Consider the following 20147-nt stretch of genomic DNA (forward strand, 5'->3'; position numbering starts at 1 on the left):
AAAGCTCTGTGTCTGAGCACCTGTTTTTAGCTTTGGAGCATTCCCTGTTAAAACACACTCTTTAAAGCGCAACTGGAGCAAATGTCAGTCAGTGGAAAACCCAAATGGATGTTTGCACTGATTCAGCTTTAACAAGTGTGTCCCCCCCCCCCGGCAAATGCTTGGGGTGGGCAGGAAACTGCTCTGACATGGAGCGTTAAAGCAGTGGACCGATGCCTGAAAGAGTGGGACCAAAGATAAGTGTGGCTAAGCCCTGTCCTTTATGATTTATTGCTTCTCCGTCCAGTTACGCTCCCATTGCGAGCGTCTGCCAGCTTCTTGTTTTTCAGCGTAAGCACAGGAGAAAGCAAATGTAGCAGAATGCACAGCAAAATGTGAGAAGGACAGTAAATCTGTCCAAACAGCTTTTTCTATCCTAGAAGCTTTATTGTACAGCAAATAGCTTATTTACAATCCATCAAAGACCATCAGTGTCCAGCTGCATTTTCTCTGACTCCTCACATCCTCAGTGCAGCGACCAATCTGAAATCGAAAGCACTCTCTCACAGCATAACAAGCTGTTGACATAACGTCCTGGCTTACTTCCTTTGTAAGCCCTTCCCCCCTCAAGCTCGAGACACAGAAGGTTAACCCTTCACTACACCCAACACCCCCTCTTGTCCCGCGCCTGAGGGGGGGATATTGACCCTTGGTCACCCCAAACCCAGACCTTTGCAAAACTCCCCGTGTCTTTGGAAGGAGAGTGGCTTCGTGAACCCATCAGCGAGGTTCTTGGTGGAGGGACAGTACTTCAACGCAACTAACCCCTCCTGAACACTCTGACACACATTCTGAAAGCGAATGTCTAGGTGTTTGGTCCTGGCCTTGAATTGACCCGTCTCGGCCAAACGAAGGCATGGCTGATTGTCTTCGAAGACAAGTATCGGCAGACAATCTGTTCCACAGAGTTCCTGGACCAAACAAGCATAGAACTCTACCTCTCTGCACACCTCTGAAAGAGCACTGAACTCAGCTTCAGTGGATGAGAGCACTATAAGACTCTGCTTCTTGGACCTCCATCCAACTACCGAGTTCCCAAACTTCACCACTAGACCAGACACGGATTTGCGATCCTGAAGATTAGCCTAGTCCGAGTCCACAAAACAAGTCAGTTTGACTTCACCTTGCACTGGTAGCCTAAGACAAAAGTCTTTGGTTTCCTGCATATACCTCAGAACTCTCTTGATGCCATTCCAGGCTTGCATACTAGGGTTTGAGGCTTCCCTGCTGAGCAGATTGACAGCAAACGCTATATCTGGTCTGCTCCACTGGGACAAGTACAGCAAACTCCCTAGGGCTGACTGAAACACTTCAGCATTTTCGAACACAGCGTGTTCTACTTGCTGACTATCCTTCACAAAACTAGTCTCCATAGGACTTCTCACTCCCGCACAATCACTCATCCTGAATTTCTGAAGCAGCTGCTCAATTTTGCCTCTCTGGCTGAGCAAAAAGCTCCCATCTTGTGCTTTGACAACATCTACACCTAAATAGGTCTTGACAGCACCAAGCTGCTTAAGCTTGAACCGTTTACCTAGCTCTCTGGCAAACTTTTCTGCCTGTTTATCTGTCTCTGAAAAGAATAAGACATCATCAATGTAAATCGGCACGTATTCTTGTGTTGCACCTGATCCTCTCAAATAAAGGCAACTATCAGCAACACTTATTCTGAAACCTAGCTCTTCTAAGGCTTCATTCAGGCACATGCTCCAGTTTCTGGCTGATTGACGTAATCCATAGATGAATTTGTGCAATCTCCACACAACACCCTGCCTCAAAATCTCAAACCCCGGAGGAGGAAGCATGTACAACTCCTCCTGGAGATCTGAGTTCAGGTAGGCAACATCCACATCAACGTGGTTTATCTTCCAGCCTCTCTGTGCAGCAACAGCTAAAAGGCGTCCTCAGAGTCTCTGCTCGTGAAGTTGGCGAATACATCTCAGTGAAGTGTATTCCCTTTCTCTGAGTGAATCCACGAGCAACTAACCTAGCTTTATACTGCGGTTCTCCAGCGTCAGTGGGTTTAAGGTGGTAAACCCACCTGCAACTCACAGCCTGCTTGCCCGGTGGCAACTCTGTGAGTGAGAACACACCTAGGTCTTCCATGGACCTCATCTCTTTGTCCATTGCCTTGTGCCACTTACTTGCTTCTTCCTGAGGTAGACTCTGAACATCCTCAAAGGATTCAGGTTCACATCTGGCTGCACCTACCCAGACGCCTGAAGCGTCATACCGATCAGGAGGCCTCCTTGTCCTCGCTGATCTCCTCAGTGTGAACCCTGGTGTCCCTTCTGACTCACTGGGACCAGCTAAATCATCCTCAACTTCAGTGTCCTCCCCCTCTGACCTGCTGCGCCTCTTGGGCCTTACAACTGGTCCAGCAGGTGAGGAAGGCTCACTCTTTGGCTCAGACTTGACACTTACCTGAGGAGGTGTTCTAGGTTCCCCCCTCTGAGGGATCCTGAGCTGTCCCTGCCTTGGACTCTATCCCTGTGGTGGACCCTCTTGCTCTGGACCACGGTCCCCAGCAACAAGTTCCTCCTCCTCCTCCTCAACGTCTGAGTTGTAGAACGGCTGTGAAATCACGTCTGGATTAGCGTGCAAACGTAACCATCCAGCTTGTTCACAGAACTCAGCGCTATTGCTGATCACCAACCTTGACTGGTTTCCACTTGGGTACGCAAACCGCCAGGCCTTGGAGCCAGGCTCATACCCAACAAAGATCATTCTTTTGGATCTTGGCTCACCTTTCTTGCGTAGAGCCTTTGTAATAAGAACCCAGGCCTCACATCCAAACACACGAAGGTAGTGCACCTTGGGTTTCTTTCTATACAGCAAGAAATAGGGTGTGTTCCCTACACTTGAGTTGTACACTCTGTTCTGCGTATGCACCACAAATCGCCAGTACTTCTGGGGTAGCCCTGCATCCCATAGTACAGACGACACCGCTTCCTGTATCGTCCTGTTTTTCCTCTCCGCTACTCCATTTTGCTGCGGAGAGTAAGGAGCGGTCAATCGGTGGCTAATCCCCTTCTCCCTAAAGATATCCTGCAAAGCAGAACCAGTGAACTCCGAACCTCTGTCACTTTGAAAGCCACACACTTTGGTGGAGAAGGTTACCTCAACTGCGGTGACCCAATCCCTGATCAGCTTAGCCGCCTCCCCTTTAGAGCGTAAAGCAAATGTCCACACATTTCTCGAGAAATCAATCAGAAGCAGAGAGAACTTTGACTCCCCCAATGACTCAACTGACATGGGGCCACACAAATCTGCATGAATTAACTCAAAGGGTTGAGTGGTCTGTCTGTCTGACTTTGGATAAGAGCATGTGACAATCTTGGCTTGCTTACAAGCATTACAATCCAAGAACCTGTCACAAGCCTTAAATTTGCACCCCTGTGTCAGTTCAGGTGCCTTCTGGATAAATCCCCAATTCATATGGGCAAATCGCCTGTGCCAGATATGTGGACAACCATCGTGGGGCGCTACATTCACACATTGCCCCTTTGCATCTTTGGTGTCATCCTCTTCTGTAGAAACAGGCAACTCTACAACAAACAAATTGCCTTTCGCCTGCACTGTGTACAAGTGCTTCCCATTCTTGGAAAACTCACATTGGGTACCTGCAAAAGACACACGAAAACCATCAGCAAGTAAATCATGCACACTTAACAAACAATTGGCTAAGCCTGGCACCACATAAGCTTTGACCTCATGTTTAAGAAAGGAACAGTAAAAATGTCCTGACTGTGTCAGCCTTCTTCTACTCCCATCAGCAAGGGTGACGTATTTGTCAGTTTTTACTGTCCTGCAGTTCCGCAAAAAACCAGCAGATGGAACTAAAGTGTTTGTGGCTCCAGAGTCAATGACGACAGTCAGAGTGTCTGGTTGTTGACATTCCTGAAGCATTGCCATAGCAACACTCTCTTTGCTGCCCCCCTCATTGGGGCCTCTGCAGATGTCCTGTCTGGTTGCCATGGCACCAGACCCCCCCCAGCAGGGAGACTTGCCCACGACCTTCACAGCTTCTATAGATGCAACTCTCTCAGTTGCCTTGGAGACTGGACTTCTCCCGGCGTTCTCACGCAGCTCCGAAGCTCTTATCAGAGGTTGCTCCAGATGGCTGGCCTTGAAGCCTACAGTAGCACTCAGCTTCCCATGGCTAGGCTCCAGCTCACGGCGTAAACAACACTTGGCAGCTTTTGGAGAAAGAGGCTTCTCTGAGCATTCACTGCTCACTGCCCCCCCCCCACTGCTCACAGGGCTTCCAGGACCTTTGCCTGCACCCCCTCTGATGGGTGTAGGGCTTCCGAATCTTAGCCTCTCTCCTGGCTCCTCACACAGACACGTTGCAGCATCCAAACTGCTCCCAGGCACAGCAAAAGCACCAGCAGCAGTCACAGCAACAGCAACAGTCCCTTCACCCCCCCTTGGGGGCTCAAAGCTCCTCTCAGCTTTCGATGAGCGTTCAAGAAACTGGCCGGCGCCATCTTGGCTCTCCCCCTCTGGTGCAGCCACCTCTCGGCCCTTGCTTCCCACCCCAGCTTCACAAGCTTTTTGGAGGGATTCCCAAGTGACCCTTGGCTGTCTGGCACCCTGTAGGACTGGAACAAGATAAGCTTCCACACTTTCAGCCAAAATTCTAAGCACACACTGCTCCATTTCATTTTGAACTGCAGCCTTCTCTGCCTTTGCTTTCCCAGCTGCAGGCTGTGGGGGTTGGACCAAGTGCCATAACTGCTCTCCCACCAGCAGGAATTCCATTGCAAAAGACCATTCCAGCCAATTATGGCTACTCAGTCTCTGACACGGCATCTTAAACTCAAAGCCATGTCCCTGGGGCTTTGCCATGCTTTCCCTTTCCCTTCTTTGGCTGGAGTACTCACTCATTCTTGCCAACTGGGTGTTCCGGAAAGTCTTGGCTCCAATGCTCCCTCTCCGTCAGCCTCCTCCGATCTGCCCTTTGTTCTTTTTGGCAGACGATCAAGCCGACGTCCAGTCTTTTAAAGCCTTTCAAGTCCTTTCTCACACTCTTGGCGTTGAGCCATAACCTGTCCTTTATGATTTATTGCTTCTCCGTCCAGTTGCGCTCCCATTGCGAGCGTCTGCCAGCTTCTTGTTTTTCAGCGTAAGCACGGGAGAAAGCAAATGTAGCAGAATGCACAGCGAAATGTGAGAAGGACAGTAAATCAGTCCAAACAGCTTTTTCTATCCTAGAAGCTTTATTGTACAGCAAATAGCTTATTTACAATCCATCAAAGACCATCAGTGTCCAGCTGCATTTTCTCTGACTCCTCACATCCTCAGTGCAGCGACCAATCTGAAATCGAAAGCACTCTCTCACAGCATAACAAGCTGTTGACGTAACGTCCTGGCTTACTTCCTTTGTAAGCCCTTCCCCCCTCAAGCTCGAGACACAGAAAGTGTCTTCACTACACCCAACAAGTCCTTAGTTTTCAAAGGAAGAGCATCATCAAAGGGCAGCCAAGGGGAAAGGGTGGAGCAGGATGTGTTCAAGGGACTGAGAGTGTTCAAGGTGAGACAAAAGTCATGGGCAGGATTTTACTGGGACATGAGCACCGAGAAGTGGAGGTGAGGTGCAAGATTAGGGATGGGAGTTTGTTTGGGAGCGATCAGAAAGCCACTGAGTGTGAGGTGGGGTATCGTGTGCTCAGAGCATAAAGGGAGTAATGAAAAACATTATTAGCATCCCACAATGGGTTTGAGGTTAATTAAGCTCACTTTCCCCTTCATGGATCACTGCCTTGCCGTGGCAAAGGGGCTTGAATAACTCAGAGAAGCTATGAGCTTTGCCGTGCAGGGCCACCCAAGATGGACAGGTCATAGTGGAGAGTTCTGACCAAACGTGATCCACCTGGAGCAGGAACTGGCAAGCCACTCCAGTATTCCTGCCAAGAAAACTCCATGGACAAAGACAACAGGCATATAAAAGTTATGCTGACCAAACTGTGGGAGGCAGTGGAAGACAGGAGTGCCTGGCGTGCTCTGGTCCATGGGGTCACGAAGAGTGGGACACGACTAAACGACTAAACAGCAGCAACAACAACAACAACAAGCTCACTTTTCCTGTACAGTGGTATCTCGGGTTAAGTACTTAATTCGTTCTGGAGGTCCGTTCTTAACCTGAAACTGTTTTTAACCTGAAGCACCACTTTAGCTAATGGGGCTTCCCACTGCCGCTGCGCTGCCGGAGCACGAGTTCTGTTCTCATCCTGAAGCAAAGTTCTTAACCTGAGGTACTATTTCTGGGTTAGCGGAGTCTGTAACCTGAAGCGTATGTAACCTGAAGCATATGTAACCCGAGGTCTCCTTGAACCTTGGCTAGTACTTTCTCTTTTTTCCAGAGGGCTGTTGCAGTTTGAGAATGTCAGCTATGGAATTGAGCATTTGAAATCCTCAGCTAATTTTGAGCACCTGATTTATCAGATAAACAACAAAAACCTCCAGAGTCCACTTAGGAGAGAAGATTTGACATCTACAGAAAGACAACTGGGGAGTGAGGGCATGCCTTATAAGCTGCTCTCAGATACTGTGGTAAGTGCTAAGAGGTTTATTTCATTCTTAAACTGGCCTTTAGGAGTAATTACCATCAATATTCATTTTTTATTTGGAGTCCTCCCTGAGAACTCAGATTAGTAGGCTTACAATACAGATGCAATGCACAGCCTGAAAAAAGTGGGGCAGCTTGATGCAGGCTTGGTTCTAGTAATCTGCTGCTAACGTTAAGCCATTTTGCATTATAAAAGCTCCGGGGACCAAAATACAAAAATGATTACTAAATGTGATTTATTTTGTCTTTCCTCAGCCACTGTCAGATGTCACTAAACTACACAGATACATAGAAATATATATCGTTTTGGATAAGGGTTTGGTAAGTTACTGACCACGAGAAACACATCTTCTTAAATTGCAAAGGCAATTCATTGAACCAGCCTGGTGTTGTGCATGTGGGAATGTTCAGGGAGGCAAGAGAGGATATATTGTTTAATGATATCCTTCCTAACTTGTGTTAGCAAGTTCTATATCTAAGCAGAGTTTCAACATTCCCTTTTCAAACGCACAACTTGTTGCAGGCTAGTTTTAGCCTCTAAATATATAGGATTCCTGGTAAGATCCCTTCTTTCTTTTTTCCAAAAAAAAAATATTCATTTGATAACACAAATAAACAGCACTAACAGAAAAAAACAAACAAACAATACAAACAAATTCTTGTCTTATCCTTGTCTTATCCTTGCTCACATTGTTAGGTGAGCTTCCTCAAGTCCTCCCTATCTGATTTTCATTTTACCTCATCCTTAGCAGTTTATATATATCATAATTTTTAACCATTTTTTAAAATCACACTTACCGTATTTTTCGCCCTATAGGACGCACTTATCCCCCTCCAAAAATGAAGGGGAAATGTGTGTGCGTCCTATGGGGCAAATGCAGGCTTTCGCTGAAGCCTGGAGAGCGAGAGGGGTCAGTGCGCACCGACCCCTCTTGCTCTCCAGGCTTCAGGAAGCTATCTGCAAGCCTTGGGAGCACGCGGGAGTTCCCACAGGGCTCCCCACGGCTTGCGGAGAGCTGCTTGCATTCCGAAACCTGGGCGCGCTGAGCAGTCGGGCCCGGGCTTCGGGTAGCTCTCCGCAAGCCGTGGGAGGGCTCCCACGGCTTGCGGAGAGCAGCCTGTTCTGGGTGATGGGGTCGGGGGAAGCTCACGCCTGGGGGGGAAATAAAAATATTTTTCTTTATTTCTCCCCCAAAAAACTGGGTGCGCCCTATGGGCCGGTGCGCCCTATGGGGCGAAAAATACGGTACTTTTAGCATAAAATCTTCACATTTTATCCCTTGCATATATTTATACTCTGGTTTCTCTTCAGATCGTATAAATCTTTCGCCTTTTACATATAATACTATTTTAAAATACACTGTCTTCTACTTCTACCCTACAGCCTATATCCACTTCCAAAGCTATTCTAATTTAAATATTAACATTTTTTTTCAAATATTCTTTAAACTTCTTCCAATCTTCTTCCGCCGTCTCTTCTCTCTGGTCCTGGAGTCTCCCAGTCAGTTCGGCAAGTTCCATATAGTCCATCATCTTCATTTGCCATTCTTCAATAGTTGGTAAACCTTATTTCTTCCAATTCTTCACTAGTAATATTCTTCCAGCTGTTGTGGCATACAGAAAAAAAGTAAGATCCTTTTTGGGGATTTCACCCCCCACTATACCAAGTAAAAAGGCTTCTGGTTTCTTAATAAATGTGTTTTTAAACACTTTTTTCAGTTCATTATAAATCGTTTCCCATAAGTCTTTTACCTTGTGTCAGGACTGGTCGTTGTCCTCTTCAGATCACCACACAAATGCTTCTTGTTCTTTTATAACTTTTTATTGTGTATTAACAAAATAATCTTATAAACAGTTCTTAACTATTATTCCTCAGAGTCACTTATTTCAGATACCTTCTGAGCTCTGCTTCTCCGTGACCAGCCACCCTCAAAATGGCGAAGGCGCCTTTCCCTTCGTTTTCCCGCTCTTTTTCCTACCCTCCTGGCTAGAGCTGGCCTGTATCTCCCCTCCTCCGAATCTGAGCTAGAACTGAACCCTTGCCTTTCCTGTGAACAGCCGGTCCCTCCCTGTTGTTCCTCTTGCTCCCTTCTATTAGATTCACTGCTGTCCCTCCCCCCTTGGGGAATGCTTTCTCCCTCTGATAAACTGGAAACTTCTAACTCTTCCCTGACACCTTGGGGCACGTCCACCACATGTGGTAAAAGGTTCCTTCTTTTTCCTTACATTTCCAGCATTTATTATCATGAGTATGATACATTTTTGCTAACTTCCCTGGTGTTAAGTACAATATATACATCACTTCCACCAAATTTTCTCTTAATACACTACATTCTGTAAATTGGATTCCTTTTTTTCCACAATTTCTCACAGTCCACCATCATAATATTGTGCGCCACATCCCTAGCCCATTCAATCATTACAGATTTCACTTGTTCATCTTTCGTATGCTATTCCAGTAATAAATTATACACCTTGGACAAGTTTTTCATTTTTGTATCTAATAATTCCATTTTCAGTTTGGATTTCTCTGTTTGAAAACCAGTTTTCTTATCCACTTTAAATGCTTCATTTATCTGGATGTACTGGAACTAATCATCTAATTTATCTTTCAACTGATCATAAGATTTCAATGTAAATTGGTCCCCTACTTCCATCAAAATATCATTATTCTTCAACCATGTGGCTTTCATATTCAACCTTTTATGGGTCTTAGCTTCCAATGGTGTTTTCCTTTCTAACAAATCCTTATATCTTATCCAAACATTGTACAAAGATTTTCTAATTATATGATTTTTAAATCCTTTGTGAGCTTTTATCTTATTATACCATAAATATGCATGCCAACATTATCAAAACCTTCCAAATCTAAAACATCTGTATCTTCCAACAAAAACCATTCTTTCAACCAGCAAAAGCAAAAGGCTGCTTCAAAGTAAATACTTAAATTTGGCAGGGAGAAACCCCCTCTCTCTTTCACATCTGTTAATAATTTAAACTTAATTCTGGGGTTTCCCCCCCTGCCAGATAAATTTAGATAATACCTTTTGCCATTCCTTAAAACAATTCAACTTGTCAACTTGAAACAAAAATAACAACTTAGGCAATACATTCATCTTTACCGCTGAAATTCAGCCCAACAAAGATAGTTTCAACCTTGTCCAGATATCCAAATCTCTTTTGATATCCTTCCATAACTTTTCATAATTGTCTTTATACAAATTCAAATTTTTGCAGTCATATTTACACCCAGATACTTCACCTTTTTCGCAAACTTCAGCCCTGTGGTTTCCTCTAAATTAAGTTTTTCCTGTATCGTTATTTTTTTCCTCTAAGACTTTGGTTTTATTCTTATTCAATTTGAAACCTGCAACTTGTCTGAACTCTTGAATTATCTTCAGTGCTTTGATTGCACTGGTCTCAAGGTCCTGTAAAGTCAATACCAAAGGCTTTTAACTTATATTGTTTAGTTCCCACTACTATGCCTTTAACTTCCTCATCCTTCCTTATCATGTTCAACAGCACCTCTAGGACAGAAATAAAAAGCAGGGGGGAAAGTGAGCACCCTTGTCTGGTTCCCTTTTCAATCCTAATTTCTTCTGAGACCACATTGTTAATTATAATTTTTGCTTTCTGCTCAAAGTAAATTGCATTAATACCATTTTAAAAGTTTTGACCGACCCCCATATTACATAAGTTTTGCTTCATAAAGCTCCAAGAAACATTATCAAAGGCTTTCTCTGAATCAATAAACATTAACATTGCTTTAGTTTTCCTTTTTACCTCTAATCTCTCCAACACATCCACTTTGTTCCTAATATTATCTTTCATATGCCTCTCAGGTAGGAAGCTTGATTGATCTTTATGTATGTGCTTATTCAAAACCTTCTTCAATCTTGTAGCCAAAATATTTGCAAATATTTTATAATCCACATTCAACAAAGAAATTGGTTGGTAGTTCTTTACTTGAGCTCTATTTGTGTCCGGTTTGGGTATCAGAGTGATGGATGCCTCTTTCCAGGACTCGGGTGCTTTGTCCCCCTGTAATACCTTGTTACAAACATCCATCAATGGTTGTATCAGCCAATCCTTAAATATTTTATAATATTTGGATGTTAAGCCATCAGGTCCCGGTTCTTTGCCTATTTGCATTTGGGCAATTGCCCCTTCAACTTCTTGTCTTGTAATCAGTTCATTTAGTAGGTTCTTTTTATCCGCTGGAATTTTCTGCAATCCATTTTTGTCCAGAAGCTGTTCCATTTTTTCCTTTTCTTCTTTTTCTTTTTTGTAAAGCTGTTTATAGTACTTTTGAAAGCATTTTCGAATCTCTACTGGGTTCTCAATATTCTTTCCATCCTCCATAATATTAATTATTGTAATCTCCTTCAGTCTCTTTTTCAATTGCCAAGCCAATAATTTTCCGCATTTATTTGCCGATTCAAAAGTCTTTTGTTTCATCAATTTAATTTTCCATTCAATTTCTTGATTGACTATTTGTGAATACTGAGATTGTAACGCCTTAATCTCCTTTTGAATCTCTTGATTTTTTGGATTACATCTCAGTTTTTTCTCTTTCTCCTTTAATTGAGACAGGATTTTTTCCTTTTGCTCATTCTGTGCTTTCTTCCTGATAGAATTCTGTTGAATCAGGAAACCTCGCATTACTGCTTTACTTGCATCCCATACGACCCTTGCTTCAATTCCAGGATTCAAATTCAACTCAAAATAGTCCTTTAGGGTCTTCTGAGCTTTATTTACAATCAAATCATTTCTCAGTAAAGCATCATTCATCCGCCATCTAAAAGAACCCTCTAGAGACAATTTTAACTTTGTCAACACAGCATTATGATATGACAAATGATTGGGCAAATCTCAGATTTAGTCACTCTTGGGGTCAAGTCTTTAGTTAGCCATATATAATCCAGACGGCTACATGATAGATTTGCATCTGAAAAAATATTTCTCCATTGGATTCCTCAATCTCCAAATGTCCACCAGGTCAAAATTGTCCACCATCTCAAAAAATGTATTTGGTAGCCTCCCATCATTAGTAAGTGTCAGCTTACCAGCTGCAGCGCGTTGCTGCTCTCAGCAGAGAAAGCACTCCAGGCAGCCAGCCATAAATTCCAACTCTATGATTCTATGATTCTATGATTCTATTAAGAAATATCTTAATTTGGCACCGAAATGGGAAGGTTCTAAACAGGAAGTCCGCCTCCCGTTTTTTGTAAATAGATTGAAGCAAAAACTTTGTAAGCTAAAGTCTGGAAAGTCGTATATAAATGCCCCCAGCCTTAGTGGCCCAGTGAAGACCGGCCAAAGGTGAGCGTGAGGCCAGCACCTTACTCACCTTGGGAGGCAGCCGTGGGTGGCGCTGGGCCTGCAGGGTGGAAAGGCCTCCTTTGGTGCTGGGCATTCAGCTCCCAGAAAGACATTGCACACAGCAAGCACAAGAAAGGCCAGCATGGCACCTGCCTGCCTGGCTTCCTACTTGTTCAGCCATTCTCAACAATAAGGGCTGGTGGACTGGCTGGCTGGGCTCCCTCACCCACTTGCTTGCTTACTCTGAGGCCGCCTCAGCTCCTGGCAACCAGCATCCCCTGGCCAGCCTCAGAGGCTCCATTTGCCTGCGGAGCTTGTAGCCAGGCTGCTGCAACAAACAGCTGTGCAAGCCTTTGGGAGGCAGAGATGCAAGAGGGCATCAGAGGAGGGAGGGAAGGTGCCTACAGCACCCCTGACCATCGTTTAAGGCACCCCAGGGTGCAATGGCACACGGGTTGGGAACTGGTGTAGTGGATAGAGTGTTAGCCTTAGATGGTGAGATTTGGCATATAGGGTCAACTTGGTCTAGCCATTTTATCTCAATCTAATCTGGTTTGCAGGGCCACTACTGAGTATAAAATGAGATAACACCGTATACTCACTTAGCTTATTAGCAGTAGACTGCAATTGAAGCATGACAGGAGGTTGTTGAGGACCCTGAAGACCATCTCACCCTGCTAAGGTTGTTTGATTCACTGCTATCCTACAGATGCACATACACAGAAAGGCGAGCTCTAAGAGCATTCAAATCACTTCACATCTCTTTTCCATATATGCCTGGCCCAACGTCTGGTTCATCTGTCATATCAAGTTGCGTTCTGTTGCCAACACTGGCAGTCTACCATAACTATTGTCTGTTTTATTGTTTATTTTTCCTATGATGCACACAACTGTTTTTCTCTCCAGTACAACTTTTTGGGTGGAAGCAGAGAAATTGTAACCGACGGCATAGCACAGCTTATTGGTTTTGTCAACAGTGTAAGTGACTGCCATGTTTTGTTTTTCTTTTGTATAACAAGAGCCACTTTGATGTTTTCACTTGGCTCTCACTCTTAACAGCCTTGTCTTTCAAGCATCTGTTCTGGCAAAGTAATTGCATAGCATTGGATGATAGGAATACATGCACACTCATGAGGTCATGGCTCGTGATCTTATTTCAACATTACAATGTTACATAAAATGATTCTCTTGGAAAGGGAGCATATAAATAATGTATGCAAATAATTAAATGGCCAACACTGATCATTATGTTCTGTTATATCAGATAATTAGGTCTTGATCCAGTTAAATTAGTATAGATTACATTCCATTTAAATCGAGACACCACTTAGTTTTGACTAACTTAAACAGCATGCATGGTTTCAGTAGTACTTACCCTACAATAGAAGACAAGATTGGCATGTCTGACGCTTTTAGGACATAATGTTAAACAATGGTTTAACACAGGGGTGTATGGAATGTTAGGGGAGGGGTAGTACCTCTGGTAGGGGACACATCATGCTCTTTCTGGGGTAGTTTGCCCACTTTGGTTGCCACCCTGCACTCAGCTCTCACCCGTGGTTCCTAGAAGCTGTCAGCATACAACAGTGGCCACACCCCAGGAACAGCTTTGGCTGGCTGGCTAAACCAGGTGAGGGTAGCTAATGGGTCTCAACCCCTTGGTGAGTTAGGGACTTCCCCTGCATGCAAAGACAGGCTCCAGCAGACTGAGCAGATGAGGCCAAGAGGGGGTCCAACAGTCAAGAAGGCGGTTTCTGCATGTGTTGTAGAGGGAAGTGAGGGGCAGATGGGGCTCATCAACCTGGGAAGAAGGAAAACTCTGATCCTAAACCTCTGCTGCCTTGTGGGATATCTTTGAGAGAAGAAAAGGCTAAGGAATCAACCCTACACAAATCCAGAGTGGAATCCCTAAGACAGTTGGATGGCACCTTGTATACCTCCTTCCAGCAACTGCTGCAGCTAAGCTCTGCATCCCTTTGGACCACATCAGTGAGGCTGAGAGGAGGATCTTCTCGTCTGGGCAGCCCAGGACCTCCAGACGCACTGCCCAAGCTTGTGTCCCAGGGAGGTCAGTTCAGTGCTGCTAACACAGCGGTTTGACATCACCCCTGGAGGCACACTCCATTGTCTCTCGAGACAGATGATGCCAACACACAGTTTAGCACAGAGGTGCTCAAAATGATGTCCTCCAGCAGTTTGTTAGATCACAGCTCACATCTGTCCCAGCCAGCATGGCCAATGGTTTAAGAGAATGGGAGTTCAACAATGTCTGGAGGGCACCACACTGCCTACCCCTAACACTTCACACTAGTAGCAGTGAACCTTGGGTTCACACACTCTTTATTTCTCTCCCCTCTTCTGGCACAGCCATGAGAAGGAGATCTGAAGCTACTTGCTTCCTATTTAAAACTAATTAGAGTTTCTTTTATGTCTGAACTGGGACCAGGGTGAGGTGGGGTGGAGGAACTCTGTTTAGTTAAAAGTACTGTTTGTTGAAACAAACCAGGATCAAACCTTGTTGTGGGATCTTGACTTGTTAACAAACCATAGTTCAAACTAACCAACCTCCCCAGTTCAGAAGTCTCTGTTTAGTTTAAAACCATAAGTGGACACGCTAAAAGAGGAATGGGGAGGGGGCAGCATTCGAGCCCAAGGATCTATATGTGCATGCAGTCTGGAAGTCTCATTCTCATTCTCAAACCTTTATTGAGTGGCCGGTCCTGAAAGACCTACATTGGCTCCCAGTATGTTTCCGAGCACAATTCAAAGTGTTGGTGCTGACATTTAAAGCCCTAAATTGCTTCAGCCCAGTATACCTGAAGGAGCGCCTCCACCTCCATCATTCAGCCCGGACACTGAGGTCCAGTACTGGGGGCCTTCTGGCAGTTCCCTCACTGTGAGAAGTGAGGTTACAGGGAACCAGGCAGAGGGCCTTCTTGGTGCTGGTGCCTGCCCTGTGGAGCGCCCTCCCACCAGATGTCAATGAAATAAACAACTATCTGACTTTTTAGAAGACATCTGAAGTTTTATTCTGTTTTTAATGTTCTGCTGAAAGCTGTCCAGAGTGGCTGGGGTAGAAATAATAAATTTAATATTATTATTATTATTATTATTATTATTATTATTATTATTATTATTGTTATTATTATTATCATTGGCATATGTACAAGATTCCAGTAGGTTCAATACAAAGAAATTACTCATCAGAAACCTGCATCTAACACTTAAGTTACATGTACTATAACATGTTACTGAAACCTGGCTACTATCTCCATCTTATCCCCCATCCTGAAGGCAGCTACCTTACATTTGTCTGAATGGCCACTCCTTACTAACAAACCTACAGATTAATAAACTTAGATTGAATTATCTGATACCAGGACATGGGTGACTGATTCTATTTGTCACAGCACTCACCACTCACTGCCCACTATCGGCATGCACCCAGACAGTGTGTGTGTCGCAATGTGTGCACTGTGGTGCCCCTTCCAGCTGTCTGGAGGCTGCCTCCCTGAGGCCACCCCCACATTTGCCTCATGGGCACACCAGCCCTGAGCCCCTGGCTTCTTGCACATGTAATGGCAGACTGGTGAGCTCTGGCACAAATTAGGACCAGGCTCTTACTTACAATCACCCAAATCTTCATGATGAATTTGTCGAAAATTAAGATGGAACCACTGAACATGTATTTCTCCCTGCCTTTATTTGAGTTTGCATTCTTTCCATCTTTTCAGATATTTTCTAGCCTTAACATTACAGTTGTTCTATCTTCTTTGGAGTTCTGGACAGACCATAATAAAATCTCAACATCAGGAGAGCCCGATGTGTTACTCCGAAAATTTTTACGTTGGAAAAATTCATATCTTGTTCTACGGCCTCACGATCTGGCACTTTTGTTAGTGTAAGGAGGTATATTTTCTCATATAAAGCACTCTAATATTGCTATAGCATGCACACTCATATACACTGAGAGATAGTGACTCACTAACATAGGTGCTATCTCCCTGGGGCTCTGGGTGCCCAAGCATCCACAAGAGTTCACATATAGGGGCTGGGCACCCACAAAATGCAGGGGCAGGTGCGTGGACACCATGCTCCATGGAAGAGAGAGTGTGGAGTTTGGGTGGAGGGTGGAAGAGAGTGTGGTGTTCGGGTGGGAGAGGTCCAGTCACCTCACTGCTGAAGCTCATGCCCTGCACTACGATGTCATGATGTCACAGTTTGGGTGGGGCATGCTGGGCACCCACAGTGTGGGGCCTGAGTCAGTGTCGCTGCTCTCTAAGATTTCAGAGAGGCGTCTTTCTCAGACTTAGCTGGAGCTGGCGGGGATTGAGCCTGGGACCTTCTGCGTGGAAAGCAGGTGTTCCACCCTGAGCCATAGTTTTTACCCTTTACTGAAATATTTATTATAGAACATTGTGCCCTTTAACAATATTTCTTCCTTAGAGTAGGTAGCAAATATAAATAACACAGCCTTCCATCAAAATGCAGTTCTGTTAAAACTAGGGATAGACCGATCAGTTTTAGTCCACTTCATATAGCCGTTGTGCATGTGCTCACATTTTACATTTGTTGTTTGCACATTCCATGTGCAGAATTCCCCCCTCCCACTGAAAAATCACCCCAAATGTAGGTTTTTTAAAAATACTTTCATGGTGATCTGAGGGATGAGACTACATGTTTTCTTTTGTTTAATAACTCAAGCAGCTAGAAAATGATAACTATGTTCTCCCTCCACTGTCAGTGGTAGAACGCCTCTGAATACACTTGGTGGGACTCACAAGTGAGAAGAGTGCTCTTACGTTGAGATCCTGCTTGGCCACTATGAGAACAGGATGTTCCACTAGATGGGCCTTTGGCCTGATCCAACAGGCAGGCTGCATGTTGAAAAGGGGGCTGCAAAAGCATCTGGGGATGTTATGGTGTATTGTCTCTCAAATGGGCTTCATATGGGAAAAGCAGGTGACTGCCCTGATGGCTGATGGGGGGGGGGTAACCTTTTTCCTGTACTAATTCCCTGCAAGGGCTGTTATTTCACCATGCCTTGTTGCTGCCCCATTCCCTGCTTCATGTGGCTGACTCCAGTTTTACGAAGGGAACTATGTATTAATGTCAGCCCTAAGACAAGTTAGTGGAAATCCTGTCCACTTTCCTAGGAGCATGCCCTGTTGAGCTTAATGGGACCTACTTCTGGGTTTGGGATTATGCTATTAGGATCAAAGGATTTTCAGCCTTTTTGTGCAGTTAACTGAAAAATATAGCATTGCAAGAGCACCAGCAGCTGGCCAAAGACAGTGAACCAACCTTTCCATAGGTAAAGCTAAAATAAAAAGTGCCTGTGATCAGTCACTGTGTTGTAGATAGCATACCAGAGTTAAACCAGAGAGACCCATTTCCAGATTCCTCTTCAGCCTTGAAGCTCACTGAATAATCTTGGGCCAGCATTCTGTATTTGTTTATCAAAGAGTAAATCCAGCATTGTGCTGTTACAAATGTTATGTTAGTGCAAGTATTTTTGCTTGTCCCATGGAACCATCTCTCCCCCCCCCCATGCTGTTCTTGGAGCACTCCCCTCTGCCCCCATGCCCTTCCTCCAGCCAATCAGAGGGCATGGGGGCAGAGGGGAGAAAGCCCCATTGTGCTGGTTTAAGTCTTTGCACAAGTTTGGACCAGTTAGTTGAATCCAGTGCAATATTTATATCATGCCCCTTCCTCACGAAGCATTTTGTCACAGAGTTGCCTGAGTTCCTTGGATGAAGATGGGATGAAAAATGTCTGCATATCAAATAATAGTTGTGCCACATTAAATGCTCTTGATGTGGGGCAGCATATGGAAGAGAAATCAAATACATCTTTGGACAACTGTAGGATTTTATGTTCACATTATAGATGGATCTAAGGAAAAGCCAATTTAAGACATAAGAGAAAACTCCAACAGAAGGGTATGAGAGAGACAGAGATTTCGCCAACCTGGTGCCCTCCAGATGTTTTGGATTACAGCTTCTATCATGCCCAGCTATCTGTTGGCTGTGGCTGATGAGAGTGGCTGTAATCCCAAACAACTAAATGGCACCAAGTTGGCAAAGCACCTGTCATAGATGCAATACAGAAACTGCACAAGAAAATGTTGTCATGGACTATCCCTCCTCTTAAAAACACACACTGATTGAGTGGTAGGTACAGAAAGCCGCAACCAGTGAACAGCAAGCAGAGATAATTGAAAGCATAGAAGCACAGCTCAGAGGCCCCTGCCAGGAACATATTTCCCTTCTACTGAAAGATTCCAGCAGATGTTAGAGCTAAATAGCAGATTGCTCACCTGGGATTGTGGGCAAATGATGGTGGAAGGGACCAGCTTGGTAACAAGATTTGCGAAGGCCACTGTGTATGTCATGTTCTCCACAGCTTCTTGATTATGTGAAGATTTTGCCATTTGTTTTGAAGACACAATCCCTTTGGCTACTCCAGAGTGTATGGCCCACCATCTACTTTTGTGTTTTAGTTACAGGGAGAAACCTAATTATGTAGGAGCAGGATTTATGGGGAAGCTGTGCCTCCGGAATTTTGATGCAGGAGTTGCTCTGGTACAGTATCGCTGAACTTTCTTAGCTGAAGTGTATATGTTGCCTGTCTTGGATTTAGATATTGCAGGGTTGGGTAACCTGTGACCCTTCAGATGTTGTGAGACTACAGCCCCCATGTTCCTTGACCATTTTTCTTTCTGGTTGGGGATTGTAGAAGCTGGTATCCAAGAACGCCCTACTGAAACCTTAGAGACCCAATCAGTATTGGCATTCCGTCAACTTTTGAAGAGGCACTTGTTTCTCAACTTAGGCCTCTTTTAATTGCTGTTGGGATTGTTTTATTGCATATCTTAATTATGGATGTTTATACTTTTATATTTCTGTAACTGCTTTTTATACATCGTAAACCACTGCAAAGCCTATTTTGCCATAAAAGGATGCATAGATAAGTAAGATTAGATTAGTTATAGCAACATCTGGAGGGCTACAGGTTCCCTGTTCCTGCTGTAAGTATAAGTCACATGCCTCTGGGTATTTGTTTGCCAGTGCAATTCTTGGAGGAGCTGCATTCAGTAGTGTAAAGAGTATGGGTTGCTCGTGCGTAAGTTGCCGCCTCTCCTGGCTTTGTTGCCTTGTTAAACCTTTCAGTCTGGACAGCCCTTCACTTCGTGGCTGCCTCAGTCGCTAGCAGAATCCGTCAGTGGGCGTTTCTTAAACCTTTTCCAACATAAAAGTTGTTTGACACCCAGTCTCCTCCTACTCTCTCTGCGCGGAAGTCTTCTGCGCAGGGAGGGCGTGGGTAGCGGAGGACCCGTGCTCTCCCCGCTGGTGTCCGGTGAAGAGTCTGGGAGCCCTCTCGCCGATTCCCCCATCTGCCCCTCTTTATTCCTGGTGTTGCACTGAATTGCTTCCCCATCTGCTGAGCTGCCTCTCTCCCTGCTGGGCCCTTCTCCAGCATCATTTGAGAGCCTTCCCTCCACCTCTAGCTCCGATGTCAGTTCCCTGACATCCACCTCCCCCCCAGGACCCCCTCCACCCCCGGCCCAACCTGTTGATCCAACTTCGTCCCTTTCCTCGGCCGACGATGCGGGGAACCCCCGGAAGGAGCTGTCGTCATCCTCTGAGGATTCGAAACCCGCTTCCCACCCATTCTGATCCCTTCCCTCGGGGTGGGCCTCCCAGTCTGATTCTTCTTCCTCCGAAGCCTCTTCTCCCTCCCCTTCGGAGGCAGAAAAATTCTGTTGTTCCAAATTGCTCCTCCCAGAATCTTGCCAGTGGTTTGGGTTTGTCCGGGAACAGGCGGTGAAATTCCTCCACCAGATACCCGTCAGTGATTGCCTCCGCGGGAACCCACGTGTTTTCCGACCCGGGTTCTCCCTCCCAAGCCACCAAGTACTCCACCTGGCGCCCTCGCCACCTTGAATCAAGTATTTCCGTGGCCAAATTGCGGTGCTCCCTCTCTTCTACCTGCGGATGTGTGGTGACTTCCCCCTCTCACCCCGGGAACCCCCGTCCTTCCCTGTACGGTGAGAGTAGGGACCTATGGAACACTGGGTGTATCTTCATGCTGTCAGGCAATTTGAGCTTGAATGCCACTGGGTTCACCTGCTGTGTTACCTCAAACGGTCCCAGCCGCCTGGGCTGCAACTTCTTGCACCCCCCCTTAAAAGGTAACCCTTGGGTTGACAACC

At 45.2% G+C, this 20147-nt stretch overlaps 1 protein-coding gene across 9 annotated transcripts in view; it reads left to right on the plus strand.

The window, feature by feature from the left end:
• The window catches only part of LOC308463754 (disintegrin and metalloproteinase domain-containing protein 2-like), a 95473-nt gene that overhangs the window by 17219 nt on the left and 58107 nt on the right, over positions 1–20147 (plus strand). For 6 of the 9 annotated variants that reach the window (XR_013979718.1, XM_080982419.1, XM_080982417.1 and 3 more), the window contains exons 6-10: positions 6405–6594; positions 6866–6931; positions 12839–12910; positions 15667–15833; positions 18435–18516. Coding sequence is in view for 8 of the 9 variants with exons in the window: in XM_080982419.1 (XP_080838545.1) it covers positions 6405–6594; positions 6866–6931; positions 12839–12910; positions 15667–15833; positions 18435–18516 (577 nt within the window). In the remaining variant the exon portion in view is untranslated. The remainder of the gene's footprint in view (positions 1–6404; positions 6595–6865; positions 6932–12838; positions 12911–15666; positions 15834–18434; positions 18517–20147) is intronic. The other 3 variants (XM_080982422.1, XM_080982418.1, XM_080982421.1) reach the window with 3 other exon arrangements.

Source organism: Podarcis pityusensis, assembly GCF_964106645.2.
Source record: "Podarcis pityusensis genome assembly, chromosome: 15".
Classification (NCBI taxonomy): Eukaryota; Metazoa; Chordata; class Lepidosauria; order Squamata; family Lacertidae; genus Podarcis; species Podarcis pityusensis.